The sequence below is a fragment of the Quercus suber genome, unplaced genomic scaffold (genome assembly GCF_002906115.3).
Source record: "Quercus suber isolate HL8 unplaced genomic scaffold, Cork oak 2.0 scaffold_29, whole genome shotgun sequence".
Taxonomy (NCBI): Eukaryota; Viridiplantae; Streptophyta; class Magnoliopsida; order Fagales; family Fagaceae; genus Quercus; species Quercus suber.
The window spans coordinates 2,281,780-2,294,056 of record NW_027069494.1 but is presented as its reverse complement, the minus strand read 5'-3'; the positions used below and the strand labels follow the sequence as shown (position 1 = coordinate 2,294,056).

Sequence of the window (12,277 nt, the reverse complement as noted above, 5' to 3'; positions counted from 1 at the left end):
GGGCCAAAAAAAAACTGGCTTGAATACTGCATTTTAAAAAAAAATTAAAAAATTAAAAAAAAAAAAAAGCCCAAACAGAAAATTTTTGGAGAAAAAACCAAAGGTCCAATCGACCCAAAATCAAGGCACAAAAAATCAACAACCGACCAAAAACCAATCGAAACTGAAACCAATTGAGTTCCAACCATTTCGGTAGGTGTCGGTTGAGGCCTTCACAAATCAAAATTTTCGGTTTCGGTTAGCCAGCTCTAAAAAAACCTACTGAACCGAACCAATTACAGCCCTTATGGGTAACCTCAAGAAAGGCTCTTACCATAGAAGTTACACACTTTGGAAAAATGACCTAAATCGTTTAAATTTCTATTCTCAATCCCTCAGGGAGTGGATCTGTCAAGAAGGAGAAAAAAAGTGGTCTATTGATGCATGCCTCTATTCCTACTATTCATATTTTTCCTCTCTCTGGTTTTTCTCTGTGTATTATTTTCCTCTATTCTTTCTTTTCTTTCTACCTTTCCTCCTATTCTCTTCACTGTTCACACTACTCCCTTTTTATACCATCTGCCATTATGGAATTTACCATTTTTACCCTCAACTATTTTTGGCTCCTTATGGGTATCTACCAAGACTGCCCACTAGCCTAACAATTGCCCAGCCACTACCTTTGCTCAGAATGAGTTGATTGCACCACTCTCCATTCCTAAACAAAATTACTTATCTTGTTTCTTACCTCTCTCAGTTTTTACTTCACCCATCTGGATAAAGATTAAGTTACCTCATCATATACCTCTATGGCATGCATTAAGTGGTCCCAACCCATATTTACCTCTTTTGGGTGAGATGCCATCCCAGCAGGACATTTCTCTCAAAAAAGCTTAAGCGGAAACCTAGAATAGACCCCCTTTTCTCCCCACCACCAAACTACACCCTTTGAAAGCCTTGACCCGTGGCCTACCTGTAACACTCCAACCTAATTGCATAATTAATTTTATGGGTTTATATACTTGTTATTATGTTAATTACTTTTAAGGGCATGAAGCTATGATATTGTGATATTATAAAACATATATGCTCTTTTAATATTATGGAAAGAAGTTTATAAAGGTAAGAGCTTATATGTAAAGTTATAATATTGTTTGGGCCTTTCTAAAAATATAAGCTCATAAAGGGGTGAAAAGTATAAATGCCAAAAGCTGAAAAAGTGGGTTGTGATATTTTCTTTCCATAGCATTACACGTTCCCCCACCCCAAAGTCAATTCCCGTATCTTTTCTTTTGCTGTACTAGAAGATTCTTGCTTCATTTCTTTTGCTCTTTCTTTTCTTCTCTCTTTGATCTTACACGACAACACCTCTCTCTCACTCTCCCACCGAAGCCACATATCTCACTTTAAAGAAGAAATTAAACAATTAGCCCTAAGGTTTCAGTTTCAAAGTTTGTGGGTAAGTAAATAAAACTTCAATTGATTGTGGGTATTTTGATGGTGTGATTGTTTTGTTTATTTTCCCTTCTTTATTCTCTAATCTGATTTTAAAAGTTGAACTTGTGATTCTATTTTAGTAATTTGAAAGTTTGATGATATTGTGGTCTATTAGATGCTTATTAAGGTATTAAACATGTATAGTATAGGCATAAAAATACCCAAATGAAATGAAGGTCAATTGCTATTAGTTGATGATTTTGGTAAGAACATATGCTAAAGCTGTCACTGTAACAGATTTGATGTTTACAATAAGAAAAACATGTATTAAATCATTTTCTATGAATAAGTATGCTTGGAGTAGTTTTTATGAACCCTAAGACACATATAGTTGTAATGGAAGTGATCTCACAGCATTTGGATTAATATAAAAGTAATGGTTTAATTTCTAAGTTGCATGAATTTTTGTCAGGACAGATTTCAGGATTCTGCTTTATATGATTTTTAATAAATCATGGTTTTATGCTTTAGCTCTGAAATTTTTATGGTATATACTAGACATCCAGGGGAGTGGTTCTGTAAAATTTCATTACATTTGGATGTGTATGGACAGCCCATTCGTATTTTACAAATGGGGCATTTGCTGCTGAAATGAGCAGTAAACAGTGTAGGATAACTCTGACTTTGTGGATTTAATTTTGAAGTTAGAGTGAATTTTTTGAGCTATAATTTAATATTTTTATCATTTGGTATGTCTAAATCATAGATGAATTTTTATGCCATAGTTTCTCTATATTTTGGTATATAATTTGTTTGATGAATGTACCTTTTTTTGGGGGAAACTTTATGTGATGGGAATTAAGATTTTCTTGAGTTGAGAATTAGGTTGTGATTGAGGTATAAGTTTATATATTTAGGAAGTGTTATTAATAATAAATTTTGGTCTTTCATTTAGGTAAGGAGAATGAGAACATGGACACTTGAGCTCCTCTTGTACAATATCTCGCGTCTTCTGTTTTCATGTAAAAGATATGTGACATGTGCATTTGATAAGTATTAAAATTGTTTAGAAAACTATTATGCACTAAAACCTTTTAATTAGAGATATTACATATAAGCATGATTTAAGTAAAATGTATGTTTGTGAGTTGTTCAATCTTATATACATGATAATTTTAGCATATTGATGCTATTACCTATATCACAAACATAATATTTAAGAATGAAGTAGATATGTTATTATTATGAAATATTATACAAAATAAGAAATTTCAGTACGATGTATAAGTATGAAATGTTTTTAGGTTATGTCATCTGGTGATCTAAACTCAGCCATTAGGGGTTAATTATTGGCTTTCCATGGAAAATGCTATCTGTTTGGCCATTTAAAGTGGAGGAAATGCGGGTGCCCGTAACTCTAATCTAAACAAGGCTTCTTCCCCAATGTGTACAGATAGCGGGGAAGAACAAAACCTTGAGAGGATGTGCCATCAGGCCTCCCATACACACGAGGGCACCCAAATGTGATAGGGTCTTCCATGTTGTGTACATGCACCAAGTACAGACTTATCAGATATGGACTAACTAATATGTTATGAACAACTATATTATATTATTGATCATGAGAGAATGATTTTGTTTAAATGCATTATGAAAAGTTAAAAGCTCTCATGAAAAGAAGTTTACAATGAAGCATTTTATAGTCTTTTTAACAGATAAATTTACTGAATTATATTTATGTTCCTTATTATGTCCTTTTATGATTATTTGAAAGGAAAATTAAATATTTTAATCTAAGAGCTCATAAGTTAGTTCAAGAGCAATATGAATAGTATGAAGGCTATTTTATCAAAGCTGGCATATTCATAAAAATATTTAATTTATATGCATTCTTATTAAAGGCCCATGAAGTGTAAAACCTTATTGGGCTTCGCAGCTCACCCTATTATATTTCAGTACACAAATTCTTCCTAGAAGTAGAGAGAGTATTAAAGGTGGCAAGAATTCTGTAATTCTCATTTGTTAGAATGTATAGGTTTTTTATTGTATAGTAGTTTAGCTCTTTTGTTGTATAAGAGGAATCAAGATATAATTGATCCTTGAGCACAGATGTAATTCTAAACCTTAGTTTATTTTGAACCTTAGTTGTATGTCTTTGGGGTTAGGTTTTTAATAAGAGTTTTGTTAAACATTTAGCTATGTAATATTTACACGAATACTTGAAGTTTTAGCCAAGTGGTAATCTTGCAAAGTTCAAATGAAATGAAGTTCAAGGATTTCATCATTTTTTTTTTTTGTATTTTATGGTTTTTATGTAAGAAAATAAGCAGGAATTCAAGAAACAAATTCTTGATAAGCACTTCCAGATTAGGTTGGTTTATGTTAGTATTGAGGTAAACTTGATATTAACATGTCAATCATGCTCTAAATTCTGAAGTACAGATTTGGGTCGTGACACCACCTCCCATGTATTGGCTGAGTACAAGTAGGTGGTGCCCTGGCCCTTTGTGCATGCTCCACTCCGTCTGAGTTTGTTTCTTTCTAGCCTTCACACTATTTTCTCCTGCCTTTACGTTTGTTTGATTCTGCTGTACGTACTTGTTGATGTTTATCTCTTGTGGCATGAAGGATGTGCGGGCTTTTGGGCTCATATTTTCTTCCTTTTATCCCTTCTTGGAATGAATATCGCTTGGGCATAACCCTTTATCTTCCTGTTGAGCCCGTGCCTTTTTTTCTCTATGACCGTGTGCCTTTTGGCCACTAATCTTGCCATATCACTTCATCGTGCCTGCTATAACTTTACCTCTCCTTTTATTTCTTATTACCTCGTGAGCTTATGGGCTGATGTTCCTGCCATGTCAACCTATTTCTTCATCAATCTTTTGCTTAGGGCTTCCTTGGCCCACTTTCCACATTTTTACCTCTTTTGGGCTTGTTGGCTAACATTCCTGTCATACCAACCCATTTCATTACTTTATTCCTCGAGCTTCCTCGACTCATTTACTTTCTCTTTACCCCTTTTACTCCTATGAGCTTTTTGCTAAATTCTTTGTGCTTTCTCACCCAATTACTACATCTTTACCTCTTACCTCTTATTACTTTCGGGCTTATTAGCCTTTAAGCCAACCCATTGAGTTTACCAATTCGTTTCCTAAGTTTCCCTAGCCTATTTACTTCCTCTTTACCTCTTATTATTCCTATGGGCTTACTATTTCATTCATTGGGCTTCCTTTGTCTATTTACTTCTTCTTTACCTCTTTTTTATTTTTGTGGGCCTGCTAGCCACCAATTTTGCTACTTCAGTTCATTGGACTTGTTTTCTTATTTCTTTACCATTTTTCCTTCTTACCTTCTCTATTGTTGGGCTTCTTCTGTTGTTGGGTCTTCTGTCAAAAACGGGCATCAACAGAAATATTAGAAAATTTGTCATGTGTGCTTATGGTAGGCTTAGGGTTAGGAGGATTAGCGAATTTATGGTTTAGAACCTTTAGAAAGAAGGGTTTGGGTTTAACATGACTAGGGTTTTGTGTGGAAGAGAAAAAATTGATTTAGGATTGCAAAGATGTAACCTATTAAAATAATGGTAAGTATAAACAAAATTTAAATATTCCTACAAACTGTGAACAATGCCATGAATAGTGATAAAATGATTAGAAATTTTTTATTCGAGTATCCTTCCAACCAAGTGGCGCTTCAATATATATATATATATATATGGATAAGTACCTTGTTTCAATACTCAAAACACTCGGTATTTTCAATGATCAACTCTTTATTTGTTCAAGTACAATAATATACTTAGACCCTAAATCTGAACTTTTCCTAATAGGACCGTGTCTCCTGCTTTGATTGGCAAACCAAATATTAATTGAATTGAACCCAATCCCATACATATTGACTCATTAAGACAAAGTTATCAAACAAATGAAATTTTATTACTTTTATATATATAGTACTTGAGACAAATATCCCATATTGAATCATCATTTTAGGGTCATTAAACTTTTGCATACAAATGTTCATACACTTTTCAGTCTTGGTGTGATATATGGTGACAATTTCAGNCATCGGGTGAGGGGGCAACTGAAAGAGAGAAAATACACTGGAATGCCTTATGTTATTGGACGGGCCGTATATGGTCCGCAGACGTCAGGATGAGCGAGCCCGTCGTTTGCACGGGCCTCCAATGGACGAATCTCATGTGAACGGACCGGATACTAACGGAGTGAAGGAAGCTGGGCTGGTGGGCCATGGGCCTATTGGACCCCTCATGGGGGATATTTTGGCCCACTCTCATAAGGGCCTAAACAGAGTCCTTGCGCTAGTAGGACTCTGGAAATCTTATATATTTGGTAAAGATCTTCCCTATAAGGAGGAGATCTGTCCATCACGTTTAGGATTCTACAAGGAGAGTCCTATAAGGAAAAGACTTCCGCACCAAGAAAGAGATGTCAACCTTATACTACTATAAAAGTCCCAATACCCTCACAAACCAAAGTACGCATGATTTTACCCTCTCTAGCACTCTAGAGTTGTGAGAATACTTTCTGACTTGACTTTCGGAGGGTACTTGGCCGGCACCACACCAGTGCCCTTTGATAGGTTTCTCCTTTGTTTCGTGCAGGTTAACATACAAGCGAAAAGAGCATTGCGCGACTTATTGGTGAACTTCTCAGCTTCATCAGTATGAATAACATTTTTCTTATGGAAGAAAATATGAGGAAGGTTTTAGATTCAATGCGTGAGATGAGAAGAATTTGTAGTAGCAATTGTTTTAGAATCAATGTTTTTTTTTTTTTTTTTAATAAACCATTAGTTTACTAAGAGTATTCACATTTGGCTTCTAAAGAAAATTTCATTTTACCATTTAAAAAGTTACTTTATTATTTATACAATACCATTTTGGAACACACCCAACATCCCAAACTCTTTTTTTTTTTTTTTTTTTTGCCATTTTAATTAAACTAGTATCATACCCGTGTGATACATGGCTTAATAAAAAAAAAAATATATATATAATATATAAATTAAAAAAAAAATTTTGATAATATAATCAAATCTAATAAAAAAATAAAACGGTAAAAATATTTTTAAAATTAAATTACATGGAAAATGAATATTGTATGGTCACAATGCGTAGCCCAAGCCTAAAAGATGTGGGATATGAGTCTAATGAGCCCAGTACAATGAATTTGTAGAGAGTGGGTGAAAGATCTGGGCTTTTGGTGAATTGGACAACAGTTAATAATGATTTCAAAAGATGAACAAGCATGCAACACACGTAAAACTCAATAAAATGATTGTTCGAGGAGATAGATTATGAATTAATCTAATAATTTTGATAGTTAATACAGTTCTTAGTGCTACAGTAATTCCTTTTCTCTCCTTTCTCTCTCTTTTCTCCGTCCTCCTAATATTGGAGGTCTTTTACATTATATAGTTCCTTTCAGGCCATCCTGATTGTACACTTGTTAATCATTTAAGTCTTCACTCGAGTGCATGTCCCATTAGACATCTTCTTTGGCTCTCTGTGAATAATGGTAGCTGAAACTATACTGTTTAGATGTTTTCTCCACATAAATGCAGCCAGAAAAGTTACTGCAGTACATTTAATACGATGGTAACAGCTTTTCTGTTAGATATTTCTGTGTTCTTATTACCTTTGTACATGCTTGAGGTTCATCCTGATCATTGGAACTCCCTAGCAGGTCATCTAAATTATCCAAATGCGTGCTTGGCCGATATTCATTGTATCCGAAAAGGAGATACTCCTCGGACTATATTCCTCCATTCTTTACTTGTATGATTCTCAACTTTGGGGCATCTCCCAATCATTTACTCTTCCTCGGACATATCCACGTCCTCAAATAGGGTCTGTGCGGCGTCCGAGCTGTTGGGCCTACTCAGCCCCTAGTCTCCGCTCCAAAACACGCGGTCATTGGGCCCAATCCTCATTCACCCTACGGCCCAACCCTCGCTATCACAGCTCGGGGGTGCCGGGCTACACTGCTAAGTTATGATCGGCATATTTTTTACCGAGCATGTTCGGAGGTGTCATTAAACGGCGCATCAACTTTGTTCGGCTCAAAGAAAGCCCTCCAAGCGCCACTACCTAGCTCTAACCTGAAGTGGGCACCAAGTCCCAAAGCCACCCAGGCCGAGACTCACACTTACCATCCCCCTAATTGGACCCTCCGTAGCACTAAGCATGCACTAACTCTGTCGAGCTGCCGACGAAGGTGGGAACCAAGTCCCATAGCCACCCATACCTAACCTCCCACTTAGAGAAAATCCTACTGGACCCTCTGTTGCACAAACATGAGAGCATTAATAACCTACGCCTGTGCTGAGCACTATAAATAAGAGGGAAGGATAAGTAAGGAGGGTTGGTCAAAAAAGGAGAGAAAAGAGAACAGGGATAATAGAGAAGAAAAACAGAGAATCCGAGAGGAGTTGTCACTAACTCTGCCGAGCTGCCGACGAAGGTGGGAACCAAGTCCCAAAGCCACCCATACCTAACCTCCCACTTAGAGAAAATCCTACTGGACCCTCTGTTGCACAAACATGAGAGCATTGATAACCTACGCCTGAGCTGAGCACTATAAATAAGAGGGAAGGATAAGAAAGGGGGGTTGGTCACAAAAGGAGAGGAAAGAGAACGGGTAATAGAGAAGAAAAACAGAGAATCCGAGAGGAGTTGGAGGAAAGATTGTGTTGCCGAGAAGGAGAAAAGTGATCTCATTGGGTCCTTAGTTGTAGAACTACCCATAGTAGGAAATTCAGCCCAACAAACAAATAAGTTGTGAGCCCAAGTGGGGCTGAGCCCATTGGCCTCATTTGCGACACGCACAGAATGTATTTAAGTAAGAGAAATGAATGAAAAATAATTGAATGGAATGGAATTAAGTAACCTTGTTTGGATGTTTTAAAATAAAGGAATGAAAATGAATGAAAATGAATGGAATGTAAGTAATCCTGTTTGGGAGCAACATGAAAAGAATGGAATGAAATCATTTTATGACAATATTACTATTAAAACCCTATTTTAAAATAAAGGGTTGAATATATAGGGGTATTTTGGGAGTTTTAGTAAAAAAATCATTAAATCTAATTCCATTCCCTCCCATTCCTGCCAATTTTGGGGAGAATGAAAATTTGAGGTTTTAAGGGAATAGAAAGGAATGAGTGTTCCCTCCTACCCATTCTATTTCCTCCTACTTAAACTCCCAAACAAGGGAATGAACTTTCCATTCTCTTCATTAAAACTCCCAAACAAGGGAAGGGAAGAATATTCTAAAATTATTCTTTTTATTCCTTTTTATTCCATTCCATTCCATTCCCTCCTCCTAAGCGGAGTCTTAGATTAAGCTAAAGTAGAATTTCTATCTTGCATTAAAAAAAAAAAAAATTGTGTGCGTTTAACTCCAAATTAAAAAACCAGCTTATTTTACTATTCAGCTTATTTTTGCTATTATTCATGGACCCCAATTGCACTTTTTGGTATTATTCATTAGTTCCATTGTACTATTTCAACTAACTTTTACCTTCATTTACTGTACTTTCAGTAAAAAGTTTTCAGTTTTCAATTTCAATTTCATATATTTATTAAAAAAAAAAATTAAATCCAAATTTCGTCAAAACTATTTTGAATGTTGTTAGATTAAAATAATGTCACAAACACAAACTATTTTATAACATTTTTACAAACTATTGCCTAATCCTTACTTGATTCTCATATAGGCCTACCACTAATATTAGTTTTTCACTTACCAATATCCACATCGGCAATTTCTAAAATAGTTTGTAATTTTGACATTTTCCATTAAGTTAAATCACATTCTAAATTCCATCAAATTCTATCTCATGTATAGGATATATTTATCAAACTTTTATAAATAGGAATACCCAAATACATATATCATTTCTTATCAATCAATTTCTTACTAAAATCAGTCGCATCCTCCTTTTCTTGTCTAGTCAACAATACTTTTACAACAAATTATAGGTATTAAATTATTATTAGTTCTAATTTGAATCTACTATTTAAATTATTTTTTTCATTCACCAATTACAACGAGTAACAATTCGACACCTATAATTTATGGACAAAATTTAGTTACAAAATTAATTGTATCCTTAGGCTACAAACTCGCTTAATAAAATAAATATTACCGCATATTTTGAAAATCTAACCGTTGAATTACATGTACTTTACGCTCTTAATGCACATGTCAATTTTTGTGTCAATCGGATATCATATATTATAAAATCTATAATCGTATATTTTATGCATAATTTTAAATTACAAAAACTTGTAATTTAAAATTTTATTGATGACATAGCTATTGATCTTTAATTTTTTTGAAATTTTACAAACATAGATGATGTAAGAAGAAGATGCAATCCAAAGGTGAATTTATCAAAATTCACCTCTAATAAAAAGATATTGAGTGAGATTGTAGTCTAAAACTACAATCGATTTTGTAACTAAATTTTGTCCATAATTTATTATGAAAATGTTATAAGATAAAGTGTACAACTTCACACTTTTTTTCACAAATAAAATTTAAGTACAATATCTTAAATATTGTTCTTTAAGTTCACTTTTTAAAATTCAATCATATAACTACTTAACTAAAAACTATACTTTCACCTTATGAAAAAAAAATCAGTCGGCAGAATTTTAAAAAGTGAACCGACTATAAAAACAGCGCCTAAGGTTCGTCATTCCATGCCACGTGTGCAAGACTTCTCCTCCAAATCCAATCTTCCTTCTATATATAAAAACATCACAGTTCTGTTCTCACTCTCTCGAAAGAAAAACCCAAGGTTTTCAGATTCAAAAAATGGCCTCAGCAACAACCGGAGCTCCGGACAAAACGGTTACGGGTTACCCGGCTCAGTCGAGCCAAGTGGCAGCCGGGTACCCAGCTTACGCCTATGTGGCGCCACCTCCATCTTATGGGCCGGGCCTAGGCCTAAACCCGGTCCAAGATTATAACCGGCGCCGGAAAGCCTTCCTCTGCCGTGTGATCACCTTCGGCAGCGTCGTGTTCGCAATCATCGGGCTCATATTCTTCATCGCCTGGCTAGTTCTGAAGCCACGTTTGCCCGAGTTCCGAGTCGACTCAGCCTCGGTTTCCCAACTCAACCTGACTCAGTCCGCGTTATCGGCCGATTGGAACTTCACCCTCTTTGTCCGAAACCCTAACACCAAGCTCAGCCTCTACTACGATCGCCTCGAAGCCTCGGTGTTTTACCACAGTAGCAGAGACCGTCTCAGTACGACGCCGTTGCAGCCGTTTTCTCAATCCAAACGGAGCCAGACCTGGGTCCCGGTCCGATTCGAGGTGTTGAGCGAGTACGTCCGCGAAGACGTGGCGGCTCGGATTTCGGGCGAGAAATCGACCGGGTCGGTGGGTTTTAGGGTCCAAGTTTTCGCTTTGGTGAAGTTTAGGTCTGGGTTTTGGTGGACGAGAGAGCGTTTGTTGCGGGTTTATTGTGACCGGGTTCAAATCGGTGTTGACCCGAAAAATGGGACCGGCTCTTTGATGGGTCAACCCGGAGCTTGTGAGGTTGATCTGTAAGACTGTGAGTAGTATATTTTCTTTTTCTTTTTTTATAAAAAAAAAATTTCCAAAATGGGTCTTTTACTATATGACATTTATTGTCAATTACAGTATTTTAAGTCAATAAGATAAATAAAACAATTGCACATAGGTTTGAATGATCAAAACGGAGTTGAATTGAGTTGCTCTAGCTATGTGTACTTTGCTGGGACTATATCTTGTATGAAGTAGTAGAACTTTAACTATTTGAAGTTTTAAATGCCTGTATGGCATTACTGAGTGTTTAACAAATTTACTTGAATAGTGCTCTGATTTATAAAGCATGAACAGTAAATTGTACTTTTTTTTTTCCTCTTAAAAAAGCTCAAAATTTCAGCTTTAGCTTTTATTATTGTTATTATAAGACCAATTTCTACTAAAGGAGCTTGCATCTCAAATGATTGTAATATCATGCTTTAGGTCTGGATTATGCTTGAGGAATTGGTCTCCTATATCAAACCAGGACATTTTTCAATGTGATCTATGTCTTGTGAAGTTAAGATTTTCTCTTATTTTTAATTTAAATTGGTTTACCTTTGCTGTGGTTAAAAAAATGCATTGAACATGTACCGTGCTAGATATTTTCGAGCCAGAAATCCGATTCTCATATTTATAATATGTTTTTTTTTTCCCTTAAAATTTCAATTTTGGTTCTCTTTTATCTCTCTTCTCATAGATTTTACCTTTAAATTAGCTAACTTGGAGATTAACTATGACTACAAACTTTTTGTTATAAAAGGTAAGTGCAATTGAGATGATTTGTGCTCTCTCTGCTGTACTGCCGGCTTTCCTGGAAAATGAGTATTAAATAGGAATCTGGTTAGGCTGATTAGAACGTCAGCTTCTTTAGAGGGGAAAAAAACAAAGTAAGAAGCTAGACAGATTTGCTATGACCATCTTGAGGACTTATTCTTCTGGTCATCTGGTGGCTTTGGTTTTCTTCTGTTGCAAAAATCATCTGAACTTATAAGCGCATAAAAGCTAGTTACTGGCTGGGCTTGGTTTAAGCCTAAAGTTTTGTAGATTTTATAACTCTAGTCCTTTGAACATGGAAGTTGAAGTAGATTTTTTTTTTTTTTTGGGATGACGAGGAACCTTGGAGGCCATGCAGAGCGTTGTATCTTTTTACCTAGTTAAACCTCAGACCCATGTAATGCACCCACATCACACAGATCAGGTAAATCATTGGCTTCTCCAATGGGACGTGACCCCTAGAAATTGTTTGCACCCAAGGGGATTTGAACCTTAGAGTT

General features: G+C 35.6%; 1 protein-coding gene and 1 long non-coding RNA gene across 2 annotated transcripts; both read left to right on the top strand.

The window, feature by feature from the left end:
• Positions 1–1,266: 1,266 nt before the first annotated feature.
• On the top strand, positions 1,267–3,700 carry LOC136066281 (uncharacterized). Its single transcript, XR_010627730.1, has 2 exons — positions 1,267–1,438; positions 2,372–3,700. It is a non-coding gene; the product is annotated as an uncharacterized LOC136066281 (long non-coding RNA).
• Positions 3,701–10,209: 6,509 nt separating this feature from the next.
• On the top strand, positions 10,210–11,329 carry LOC111987257 (NDR1/HIN1-like protein 26). The gene has a single exon (XM_024018953.2). The coding sequence runs from the start codon at positions 10,263–10,265 to the stop codon at positions 11,001–11,003; it is 741 nt and encodes a 246-aa protein (XP_023874721.1). The 5' UTR covers positions 10,210–10,262; the 3' UTR covers positions 11,004–11,329.
• The last annotated feature ends 948 nt before the right edge of the window (positions 11,330–12,277 follow it).